This window comes from Thamnophis elegans, chromosome 10 (assembly GCF_009769535.1).
Source record: "Thamnophis elegans isolate rThaEle1 chromosome 10, rThaEle1.pri, whole genome shotgun sequence".
Classification (NCBI taxonomy): Eukaryota; Metazoa; Chordata; class Lepidosauria; order Squamata; family Colubridae; genus Thamnophis; species Thamnophis elegans.
The window spans coordinates 14219447-14232335 of NC_045550.1; the positions used below are offsets into that span (position 1 = coordinate 14219447).

Genomic DNA, 12889 nt, shown 5'->3' on the forward strand with positions numbered 1-12889 from the left:
ATTTGAATAGTAGTATTTGAAAATGTATATTTCAGAAAACTGGAGAAATGGCAGAAGACTGGAGGAAAGGAAATAGTGTTCCAAAGATCAAAAAGGATGATCATGGAAGAAATAAATCAATTAATATTCTAGAACAAATCATAAAAATACAATCATTCTTTAAAGATTAGTGACAGTGTGGTCAAGAACAAGCCCTGCTGAACTAATTTTATCTTTAACAGAGTAACTTTTCATATCATAATATGGAATTTGGTAGCATGATTTCAGTAAAAATTTCTGACAAAGCACCCAATACGTTCTGATTAACAAGCTAGCTAAGGTTGGCTGGGTGTTATTACAATTAAATGGCAATAGTTAAATGGCATCCAAACAGGACAGATACAGATTTCAACAGACAGTTAGAACTGAAGAAAAAACAATTGCAACCAGCTTGCCTTCCATTGAGGAACTGCACACTGCCCGAACCAGAAAAAAGGGGCTGAGAAAATATCTACAGATCCCTCACATCCTAGACATAAATTGTTTCAGCTTCTCCCCTCTGTGCACCACACTGCATGCCAAAACAATTAGACACAAAGATAGTTTCCCCCGCTGTGCCATCATTCTAGGAAACACCTAGTTTGCACAGCACTGTCTTAAGCCTAAGAGATTTATCCATGTAGTAGACTGTATTGCTATTACCCTTTTCATCTCTTCATCTTTCTTACCTTCTCATCTTTCCTACTATCTTTTCCTATTGGTATCTATGATTATCATTTATGGTATCTTATGATTAATAATTGAAACTATGATTTATGATATATAGCCTATCACTTTGTTGTTCGTATGTACTGAGAGCTTAGGCACTGGAGACAAATTCCTTGGGTGTGCAATCACATTTGGCCAATAAAGAATTCTATATGTCAATAAAGAATTCTATCCATCCATCCATCCATCCTGAATAGGTTAGATTCAATGGCATAAATAGCTTGTTCTTGCTCTACAATTCAATTAAAATGGATAATTGCTAATTGCTAGGATATTAACAAAATTCTCCCAGAATTAGTAAATCAGAATACATGTATAATCTTCAATAAAACAACTAAGGAATGTTCATCTAAGTACATCGGACTTTTAAACCAGGAATTTGCAATGGTCTGAGATAATGATCAACAGATGACGTAAGGACCATTAGTTAAGAAAAGGTGAATTAGACAAACAACCAGCTGTAGTATATTCATTACTACTTTAGTCTATCCTAACTTGGACAGACAGACAGACAGAAAGACAGAAGACAGACCTGACATTTTCACATACCACGAAATACATGCCATAGTTTTTAGCAAAAATGTTAACTTACCTTGCCAACTATCATTGCAGACACAGAGTTTCTCTCCTGTTAAATCACAGTAGCCGTGATCAGGACTTCCACAGTTAGCTTTACAATAAGGAATATCACAGGCTTCTCCTTTCCAATATTTGTCGCACTCACAATATACTTGGCTTGGTATCGAGCCACTAGTTGTGCATTTCCCATGTCCTGAGCAATTGTTCGGACATGAATTAATTCTATAATGAACAATATCAGAAGAAATGATACAACACCGAAGAGAGATAGTCATTATGCATACATTCAAGTTTTTATTTTATTTTATATAAGTAATTTCTTAATTACCAACATCAGCCTTCAGACTACTTAAAATTACCAAACAACAACAGCGGGCAGCTCAGGAGAGACAATGACAATGATGACTTCACTCCCCAGCCATGTGAGGAGCCACTGCCATCATCTAAGCCCGCTCCACACCCAGGAGCCAAGCCAAGTGGGAGCCCCGAAAGCGAAAATCGCTCCTTTCCAGCCACCACCATCCATTAGCTCGATTCCCCGATGCAATTTGCAGAGCCGCTTGCCCTCATGAAAATAAGGGGTGGTATTTTATGAGATGATAACAGTCCAGAAGGACTGAAGTTCTGCGTCTCTATCAGGCCTTGCTGTGAGAAAGCCAGGCTTTCAATGCCTATGGCTATAGGTAGGAAGACAGACTGTCTCAGGAGCGGAGCCTTTGGTGCCAAATTCCTCTTCTGCCCCCATGAAAATCATCCCCCACTCACACTACAGTTAAGTATGTGTAGGGTGATAGGGTTTGTTTTAAATGGATAAAAAGATCTGTGCTGCTCATTATCAAAATCTGAGTAAAAGTGAGGACACCGCTGATCCTGATGCTGGTAGGCAGAGGCAGAATTCTTTTTTTCTTGTTTTCCTTCCCAAAACAGATTTCAGATTTCAGATTTAATTTATTTGTATGCCGCCCTTCTCTGGGAGGGACTCAGGGCGGCGAACAACTCAAAAGGGGAAAGGGGATACAAACACAATACATATAATTAAAATACACAAGAGTTATACGGCCATACAAGTCGAGAGGGGAGGGGAACTCATCAACCCCAGGCCTGCCGGCACAGCCAGATTTTGATGGCTTTCCGGAAGGCCTGGAGAGGGGTGAGGGTCCGAATCTCCGCGGGGAGTTCATTCCAAAGGGCCGGAGCTGCAACAGAGAAGGCCCTCCCCCAGGTAGTAGCCAGATGGCATTGGCTGGTAGACGGAACCCGGAGGAGGCCGACCCTGTGCGATCTAACGGGTCTGTGGGAGGTAATTGGCAGAAGGCGGTCTCTCAAGTACCCAGGTCCAATACCATGAAGGGCTTTATAAGTTACGACTAGCACTTTGAAGTGTATCCGGAGACCGATCGGTAACCAGTGCAGCTCGCGGAGGATAGGTGTAACATGGGTGTACCGAGGTGCATTAAGGTGTGTCTGATACTCCAGTGCATCTTATATCCCAAAAATACGGTATGTATATATGTGTCTGTGTCTATGTTTGTGCACATGAACAGAAAATAGAAAGACAGAGACTAATATACACAGACACTCAAAATCTATACATTTCCTTGAACAGGTTATGCTGAGATAATTGTCTCATAAAACATTTTTCAATCTATCTTCTTTGAGATATAACTTTACACACTAACAAATACAGGTAGTCCTCATTCAGCAATCACTCATTCAGTTACCATTCATAGATATGACAATGCTGAACAAGGAAACCTATGACCAGTCCTTGTAGCTGCAACCATTACAGCATCTCCGTAGTGATTTCGTCACAATTTGGGTGGCTTGCAATTACATCACAGGGGAAGAGAGTCAAATAATCACCACTTGTGACTTCTTTGCCAACTTTTAACAAGGTCCCTGACAGGCAGGAGATTGCAAATGGTGCTGTATTGTCATATAAGTGACCATGTAATATTTGTTTAAATGCAACAACCAAAACTGCCACAATTGCTGTTGTAAGTTAGTGCGGTCACAAAGTATCATGCTTTACAGTTGGGTCACTTAGCAAAGATATTTCCAATTACAACTACCATTGTTAAGCAAGGACTACTTACCTACAATAACAAATGCATTATTTAGTCCTTTAAAGTAGGGGTCCCTAAACTTCAGGCTGTGACCCACTACCAGGCTGTTTCTATTTGGAATTGGGCCGGCTCCACTCATGCAATAAATTCCATCAATAGTCAAAGAGTTCTTTAAAGCAGTGGTGTCCAACCTTTGTGGTTCATGCAGCCCAGTTACCCACTCTTCCCGCACAGCCAGTCTGCCAAGCTGCAAAATCTGGTGACCGTTGCTTTAAAGAACTATTAACTATTGATGGAATTCCTCTTCATTAAAATTTTTCAAGCTATATATGTGTTACATATAGTCTTCTCAAAATCAAGTTTTCATAAGCATACTTCAAATGTTTTAAGCTCAGGGTCTTAATTACTAAAAAAAATACATTGCCAATTAATTAACAGAAACATAATTGTTAAGAAATACTTACGAGTAAAAAATATTAAATCCTGTTAGATTATAAGCAGCATCACTAAAAAAATGTAGCAGTGCATAGCCAGATGTAGTTACTACTTCAGGTACAGTTTCATTTCCATGCACTTCTGGAACTATAAGACCACTGCAGAATTTTAAACATAAGAGATGTGTATTATTAATAAACAATGAAAAGCTGGGAAATTGAACAAATCACATGAGTTCTTAGCATAAGAAGTGTTTCATTACATTCCATTGTAATGTGTAAAGCAAAACACAGTGAGATATATTAATATTTGCATACTGAATTAGTCAACATTTCTAAATGATTTTGATTTTTTTATAAAAAAAATGTTATTTTTATACAATGCAGTCAGTGGTGGGTTCTGGATCCTGTTGTAATGGGGCCGGGTGTCCACCATATGAACACGTGCAGAATGTGTGCACATGGAAACAACATGTGCATGTGTACTTACCACCCGCAACACTCTGCAATGCCTCTTCACGCAGGCGCTGTATGCTCCATGCACGTGTGTGGAAGCCCCAAAAATCTCAAATACTGGTAAGAAGCGCGGGCGGGTGGGTGGGCCCTCCAGAGCACCATACCAGAATGGTACCTGGTGCTCCCGGCAGACACCAGTACGTCTGTACCGTGGTGTACCAGTCGTAACCCACCACTGAATGCAGTTTAAAATAAGAGAACTCTGAAAACCATTTCTAGAAATGATTGACATAAAAATAATGCAGTCAAAATGTATAAAGGCAATATTTCAGTTTTTAAAAAAAATAAAATTAAAATCAGTGCACAGAAGGAACTTTTAAACAAATGTATTATTTCAAATATTCAAGTTTACTATTTAGACATAATTCTTGCACTGTCCGGCTTAAGTGTGGTATATATAACCAAGCTGCCACTGTCTTTTTCAATAGAGACATTCCATATTTTTTTCCACCTGTATCTGGTCCATGAAAAAAATCAACCACCACATTCTTTTCTTGCTACAAATCCAAAAGGATATTTTCTAATTTTTCTGCACTAGCAGCGCTGTCTGATTCACCTACTATACTTCATTTGTATTCCAGTTGCACACTGTGAAACAAATTCCCTTTTCTCTATCTACATTTTTGTTCTCTGTAGCAATTTTTTTCCTGACCTACTGCACTGTCTGTCTCATTCTGAAGGGTCTTTATCCAGTAAATCTACCCATTTTTAATAAGTTAACAAGTAAATGAGTAAAACCTTATTGTTTTTATTCTTTTATGAGATGAAACAAGACTTTGCCCTCCATCCTAAACAGAAAAAAATGGGTCTGTATGTCTTTCTTTCTTTCTTTCTTTCTTTCTTTCCCGATATTCAAGAAAATCAGGGTAAAATTTAAAAACGATGAGTTTGCTAAACATGGCTCAAAGTAGAGCATGCTGAAATGATTGAAAGAAGGATCTTTAAAAAGGCAATAAACAGAGAACTACATACTGGAATCCAATCTGAAACTTCCATTTAATGCACTTTTGTACCACTGTAATAAAAGCTTTAAGCTGAAATACTCACCTAAATACAGCTATTAAAGGTGCATATATTGAATCGCCATCATAAACATACATATGATCCCAACTACATTCTGTTGCAAAATGATTAAATCTTAATCTTAAAACTGAATTAGGGCTAGAAGAGAAAAGCAAGAAACAGCACTTAAAAACAGAACAGTTTATAATGAAATGTACATATAAGTACGTCAGTACAATATTAAAGGCTAGACTTGTCAATTTTATGATTACACAATTTTAAAAATTGTAATATGTGTGTTTATGTGTGGATGCAACTATTACATAAATTTTAGACATGCATTTCATTGCAAATGAGAAAATTCAATCTGAACCTGTGAAACTAAAAACTATTTTCTGGTTCAGACGTAGGAATATCTTTCTGGAAACAGGCTCTTTACTTATATGGTCTCCCCTTACCCTTACACTCTTTTCTTTATTGTGTACAGCAAATTATACTTTATTATGATATATTTGCTTAAGCTTAATTTAGCTTAAACACTGAGGATGAAATTGGGCTATTATATAAAACAATTTAGCTCATTTTATTGGATATTCAAATGTGGCCTAAAACTTATCAAAAACGAATAATCTACTCATTCAAACTAGTATTATTTTCGTTTGTAAGAATGCCAATTTCAAAATCTTTATCTGATCAGCAATAAAACCAATATCTGTTATTTGGAACTGCTATATTGATTACTATGAAAACCAAAGATATAAGCAAAATATACATCGGCATCAGACTATGTTATTAGGCCAAAGAGAGCTTATATTATGCAACAGCAGCTACGACAAACTAATAAGTCATAGTATCAGGAATTGCTTGACATTTTTCATGGCAGGTAACTTTGTAGGTCCATTTGTGCAGCCAGTTAAGCTCACAAGTAGTGGGTAGATATAAAAGCTGCAATGCCATATTGCAATTCTACTGTGAAAGTAGAATTAGTCATATATTCCTTTTCTGTTTTCCGTATTTAATTCTTAACAGTAAATTTCTCAATTTTTTTCCCTAAAATATAGTATAACTGGTGCATCAAGAACTCTTTAGAAAATCATCAAAAGTTCTTTAAAAAATCATAATCATAAAATCTTGCAACCATGTTATAGAAAACTCAATCATTTTTTAACTTAACATTTTGTCAAATATCTCTTAAGAGCTACAATGTAGAATCAACATTAATTTAAAGTATACTTACAATCCTTCAATTAACCATGTACATTTAGTTTTGTATTTATAATTTATCGGCCCATCCGTTAAATATCCAGATGATTCAGTTAACCTACAAAAAAAGTTAGTGTTTAAAGCTATTTTTCCTTGCAAAGTACATACAAAAATATTACAATCTGAATGAAGTTTAAAAACAGAATTTTGTATAAAATTGTGTTTAAACTGAACTAACATTTCTTATCTTTTCTTACTCATTAATATTGCATATATTTGCTTGCATTCAGTTGCATACAAGTGTGTTAAACTGACTTGCAGCATGATGGTAAGGTATTGACACTACCCACTGTAAGGACGGAACTTACAATCAAGTTTATTTTATCTTCTTTTCAACTTTTCTTATCACTATTAATTTGGACTACTGTAGGGTGCTATATACAAAGGGATACCTTGGAAAACTACATGGAAACTGCAGGTGCTACAAAATGCAATAGGCCCTCTTATTGTAAGATTCTTACCTCCAGAAACACATTATTCTTGTGCTGCGTATTTTACATTGATTGTTAATAGGTTTCTAGAACATAAATGTAATATAGCAATTAAGATGTTAAACTAGTGTCTCCTCAGACATGAAAAAAAATTGACAGAGTGATTTTGGGCTAATCACTCTCCCAGACCATCCTACTTCAAAATACCAGCAGATCCGCCTTCTATAACTAAAATCAAATTATCCAGTACAATTATCTCATAGCACTTTGTTGATTTAGTTACCTATTTAAAAAAAGTAGGAGGAGCAGACGAAAACCAGTGGTTGTTTAACCTACAGAACAGCCTTTTCTTAGAAGTGAATCTTGTCCCATCTTAAACAACATTCCAATATTTGGTTAAGGTGGAATAAAGCATGTAATAGTTAATATATTATTACCATTGGTTTTTATATTAATCAATTATCAATTATAACAATTATTTAATTGTCCATTTGCTTGCTCATTTTGCCTCGGGTGTCTTAATGGTACAATAATGAAATAAATATCTATAAAGCACATATTATGATTTGTGAATTTAATATGAGCTAGGTATGTATAGGTTGTGTTGCAAACATACTTTGAATAAGCAATATTTTAGCACTGATCACCTACATTACACATATTCACTCCATCAAGTTTATCTTTTTAAGTCTATCTACAGTAGTAGCCTATATCCCCTGATACATTCTCTAAACAGAAAGTTGTCTTTTCAGGATGAAATAATTGCAGAAACAGCCAAGTAAAATCATTTGCAACATCAGAATATAACAATACATTCTAAACCAAAACCTACCTCGTATTTCATTAAATATGAATCTATTTATAATACTTTTGTTCATACGGGGGTGGGTTTCTGCCGGTACGGTACCGTACGCACATACCCGTTCGTCAAATTTAGTGTGTTTTTCAGTACCCGCTCGTCCGGTGGCACCTTACCAGAACGCTGCCTCCCCTGATCTGCCCACACTTTGCTCCCCCTGCCCACCCGGTCGCCGCTCCATCTCTCTCTCTCCCCCACCTCACCATGCTTGCAAACCGTGGCATGAGGGGCAGACACCCCAAAACCCAGCGGGGAACCTAAGGAAAGGAGGAGGCGCTGGGTGGAGGAAGAGGAAACCCTAGTGAGGGCTGCCTGCACCAACTCGGCTCCATGCACAGCGGGCTGCAACCTTGCCATAAGGCCGGATTTCAGGTGCTACACCAGCCGAGAGCCCAGGGAAGGGGTGGCGGTGTGGCTATTGTAGTCCGGGAGTCTTTAGTACCTCGTAGGATCCCTGCTCCAGAGCTTGTCGGGTGTGAGTCCCTGCTAGTGAAGCTGGACCTCAAGGGTCAAGTGGGTTTGCTGCTTACGTACCTGCCTCCCAACTACGTTGCAGCAGCCCTCCCCTCGCTCCTCGAGTCAGTAGCCGAGCTAGCGGTTGAGTTCCCTAGACTTATAGTTCTGGGGGACTTTAACTTGCCTTCGCTCGGTGAACACTCTGATGGAGCGCAGGAGTTCATGGCTTCCATGACAGCCATGGGCTTGACTCAAGTAATTCGAGGCCCAACTCACTCAGCGGGTCACACGCTTGACCTCGTATTCCTCTCAGAGCAGTGGAGTTACGATCTTGGTCTGAGGGGTAATGAGATCATACCCCTGTCGTGGTCAGACCACTACCTACTGAGGCTAGACTTCCGGAGGCCAAACCTCCACCGTAGGGAGGAGGAACCGACCAGCTGGTTCCGCCCCAAACGACTGATGGATCCTGTTAGGTTCCAGACGGAGCTTGGGGTTATTCCTGATACCCTCGCCCACAGTTCGGCGGAGACCCTCGTCGCTGCCTGGCACTCGGCAGCTTCGGAGTCTCTAGACCGGATTGCGCCGCTACGGCCCCTCCGGGTCAGCGGCCCCTGGAGGCCTCCTTGGTTTACTGAGGAGCTCCGGGAGGTAAAGCGCCGGAGGAGACGCCTAGAGCACTCGTGGAGGTCCGATAGGTCCGAGTCGAAACGGGCACTTTTAACAGCATGCACCAAGGAGTATATTCGGACCTTAAGAACAGCAAAAAGAACATACATTGCCTCCTTGGTAGCGTCCGCCGAGTCCCGCCCAGCCGCCCTGTTTAGGATAACCCGCTCCCTCCTAAATAGGAGGGAAACGGGGGACTCCTTACAGGGTAAGGCTGAGGAGTATGTCCAGTTCTTGGCGGACAAAGTTGCCCGGTTTCGCGCGGACCTGGACTCCACCCCAGTAGATCCAGCCGAGACACAAGGAGAAAACTTGGCAAACCATCTCTGGGTTGAGTTTCAGGAAGTTGCCTCTGGGGATGTGGACAAGGCTATGTGAGCTGTGAGTGCCTCCACCTGCATACTGGACCCGTGTCCCTCCTGGCTGGTTGCCAACAGCAGTGAGGTGACACGAGGCTGGATCCAGGCGGTTGTTACCGCTTCTCTTCGGGAGGGGTACTTTCCCACCGCGCTCAAGACAGCGGTGGTAAGACCCCTCCTGAAGAAGCCGTCTCTGGATCCAGCTGTTCTTAATAACTATCGTCCAGTCTCCAACCTCCCCTTTGTAGGGAAGGTTGTTGAGAAGGTGGTGGCTCTCCAGCTTCAGCGTACCTTGGAGGAAGCTAACTATCTTGACCCCTTCCAGTCTGGCTTCAGACCCGGTTACAGCACAGAAACCGCTTTGGTCGCATTGACTGATGATCTCTGGAGAGCTAGGGATGGAGGCCATGCTTCCATCCTAGTTCTCCTGGACCTCTCAGCGGCTTTCGATACCATCGACCATGGTATCCTTCTGCGACGACTGCGGGAGATAGGGGTGGGCGGCACTGTCTTGCAGTGGTTCTCCTCCTATCTCTCGGACAGGTCGCAGTCGGTGTTAGTGGGGGGGGCAGAGATCGTCCCTGAGGCCCCTAACCTATGGGGTGCCGCAGGGGTCGGTCCTATCCCCCCTACTATTTAACATTTACATGAAACCGCTGGGCGAGATCATCCGAAGGCACGGGATAAAATATCACCAATATGCGGACGATACACAGTTGTATCTGTCCGCCCCGTGCCAACTCAATGAAGCGGTGGACGTGATGAACCGGGGACTGGAAGCCGTTAAAGACTGGATGAGAGCAAACAAGCTGATACTCAACCCAGACAAGACCGAGTGGCTGTTGTGTTTCCCTCCCAAAAATTTGACCACCATACCATCACTCAGGCTGGGGGGACAAAATTTAAACCCCTCAGAAAGGGCCCGCAACTTGGGAGTCCTCCTGGATTCACAGCTAACTTTTGACCACCATCTCTCAGCTGTGACCAGGGGGGCATTTGCCCAGGTTCGCCTGGTGCGCCAGTTGCGGCCCTACCTGAATCGGGAGGCCCTCACAACAGTCACTCGAGCCCTTGTGATCTCTAGGCTGGAATACTGTAATGTGCTCTACATGGGGCTGCCCTTGAAGAGCATCCGAAGACTTCAGCTAGTCCAGAATGCGGCCGCGCGAGTGATCGTGGGCGCACCACGGTTCGCCCACATAACACCGATCCTCCGTGAGCTGCACTGGCTACCTGTTGGTCTCCGGGTGCACTTCAAGGTCCTACTCACCACCTATAAAGCGCTCCATGGTAGTGGATCTGGCTATTTGAGAGACCGCCTTCTGCCAATTACCTCCCTGCGTCCCATCAGATCGCATAGAGTTGGCCTCCTCCGTATTCCATCCGCCAGTCAGTGCCGACTGGCGACTACTCGGAGGAGAGCCTTCTCTGTTGCGGCTCCGACACTATGGAACAATCTCCCCGTGGAGATTCGTACCCTCACCACCGTCCAGGCCTTCCGCACAGCCCTCAAGAACTGGCTAACCCATCAGGCCTGGGGATAATCTTATTTCGCCCCTCCCGAATGCTGAGTGAATGTTGAGTTTTATTGTCTAATTTATTTTGTGCACATTTCTTTTTTCGTATTGTCCTACACTCCCCTTCCTTTTTGATTGTAAGCCGCCCTGAGTCCCCTCAGGGAAAAGGGCGGCCTATAAATAAATAAATCCAAATCCAAATCCAAATCCAGGTTGATCAGGGTGGCATGCCACTGCAAGAAGCCGTGCTGCTACTGCTGGAGCTGCATTGCCCCGCTGGGTTTGGGGACTTCTGCCCCTCGTGCTGCGCTTTGCAGCCACCAGAACCCTGCACAGATCTCTTTGGGATGCTGGGCAACCTGGTTCTGGGAATCTTCGCCCCTCAGAATTAGGTTGCCCAGCACCCCAAAGAGGTCTGTGCAGGGTCTGGCAGCTGCAAAGTGTGACACGAGGGTAGAAGTCCCTGAACTAAGGTTTCCCCCTTCCTCCACCCAGCTCTCCGCCTCCTTTGCTTAGGCTCCCCGCTGAGTTTGGGAGCTTCTGCCCCTCGTGCCATGCTTTACAGCTGCCGGAGCTCTGCGTGGACCTCTTTAGGGTGCTGGGCAACCTGGTTCTGGGGACCCCCCCCCCAAAAAAAAAACAGTCCAACCACCCATCTCTCCAGATTTTGCGGCTTTTTCAGGGGTTTCTTTTTAAAAAGTGCCTCTCCAGAGGATCTTGAAAACCTGTGAGGTTGCTTTGGGAGGGGGCAAAAGGGCAGCATTCCCCCCCCCCCGCATCCCTGGGTGCCTGCAGCCTCAAAGCAAGCCTTTGCACATTAAAGAAAATCTTCTCGTGAGTGTGAGAAGTTCTTAATTGCCTTTACTGTGCAAGTTGCTGCAGGCTCCAGGGCTGCAAGCACCCAGGGACAAGGGAGGATTACTGCCCATCTGCCCCCTCCCAAAGCAACCTTGCAGGTTTTCAAGATCATCTGGCGAGAAAGGCGGTCGATCTTTTTTGGGGAGGAAAGAACCACGCTGCCAAGGACAGGCACCGGATGGATTGCCAGTGGCACTGGGAGCCGGGCTACATGCAAAGGAGCCAGCGGCCAGGGAACTCTGAAGCAGCACCAGCCAGCATTTCCTGCAATAAGAAATCCAAGGGCAAGGGCAGCAGTGCCGTGCCCTCCTCCACCCTGCCCGCTGTCCAGCATTGTGCTGCCTCCTCCTCCTGGTCGGGCAGGCCGGGCAGGGACACAGCCAGGAAGTAGTGGCCAACAGGGGGCACTGCCCAGCTGGCCCTCCCTCAGCAGCAGCAGCAACTTCAAGGTGAGCGGTGGGCATGGGTACCACTTGACCAGGGCATTGTTCGACTGGCAGGCGGATGGACGGGTGGATAGGCAGGGGGTTTCCTTGGCCTGACTGGCAGCAAGCACAACCGCCTGTCTTCCCTGGCCGGGCTGGAGCATAGGACGGCCTCGCAACAAGCATGTCTGCCGCAACGGGCATGGAAGCAGCAACGGGCTTGTTTTCCAGACGGTTCCCAGCCCTGCGAAGGTCCCGAAAGTGCCTGGGCTCCAGGTCCCGCACTGAGCTCTCCGCTGCTGCCGCTGCGTCAACCGCAAGCAGGTGACTGAAACTGCTGCTTGCAGGCATTTGTGGCTGCAGGTAGACTGCGCCTGTAACAGGAAGGTCTTCGCCCCGTGACAGCTCTTTTATGTCTCAAAAGTGCTTTTTGCAAAAGGAAACTGCATTGTTTTTTTCTTGAGGAGGAAGAACAACAAAATGTTTCACTTCTGATCCAAGAAGCTTCATCAATTGTGATGGCTGTGTGTGTGTGTGTTGGGGAGGAAGGATAGGTACTGGTTGAGGCTGGATGGTAGGGGAAGATTGTTTTGGGGGGGCAGGAGGGAATGGAAGGATTGTATTTTTTTTGCAGTTATCTGGTTGTTCACTATCTCTCTCTGAGAGCTGTTGGGGGTTAAACTGTGCTCTCGGTATCTCCTGAATCAA

At 43.7% G+C, this 12889-nt stretch overlaps 1 protein-coding gene across 2 annotated transcripts in view; it reads right to left on the reverse strand.

The window, feature by feature from the left end:
- Positions 1–12889, reverse strand: part of ATRNL1 (attractin like 1) — a 520320-nt gene that overhangs the window by 476007 nt on the left and 31424 nt on the right. For both annotated transcript variants that reach the window (XM_032225338.1, XM_032225339.1), the window contains exons 2-5: positions 6582–6665; positions 5390–5503; positions 3857–3985; positions 1340–1548 (exon numbers count right to left, since the gene is read on the reverse strand). In XM_032225338.1, the coding sequence (XP_032081229.1) occupies positions 1340–1548; positions 3857–3985; positions 5390–5503; positions 6582–6665 (536 nt within the window). The remainder of the gene's footprint in view (positions 1–1339; positions 1549–3856; positions 3986–5389; positions 5504–6581; positions 6666–12889) is intronic.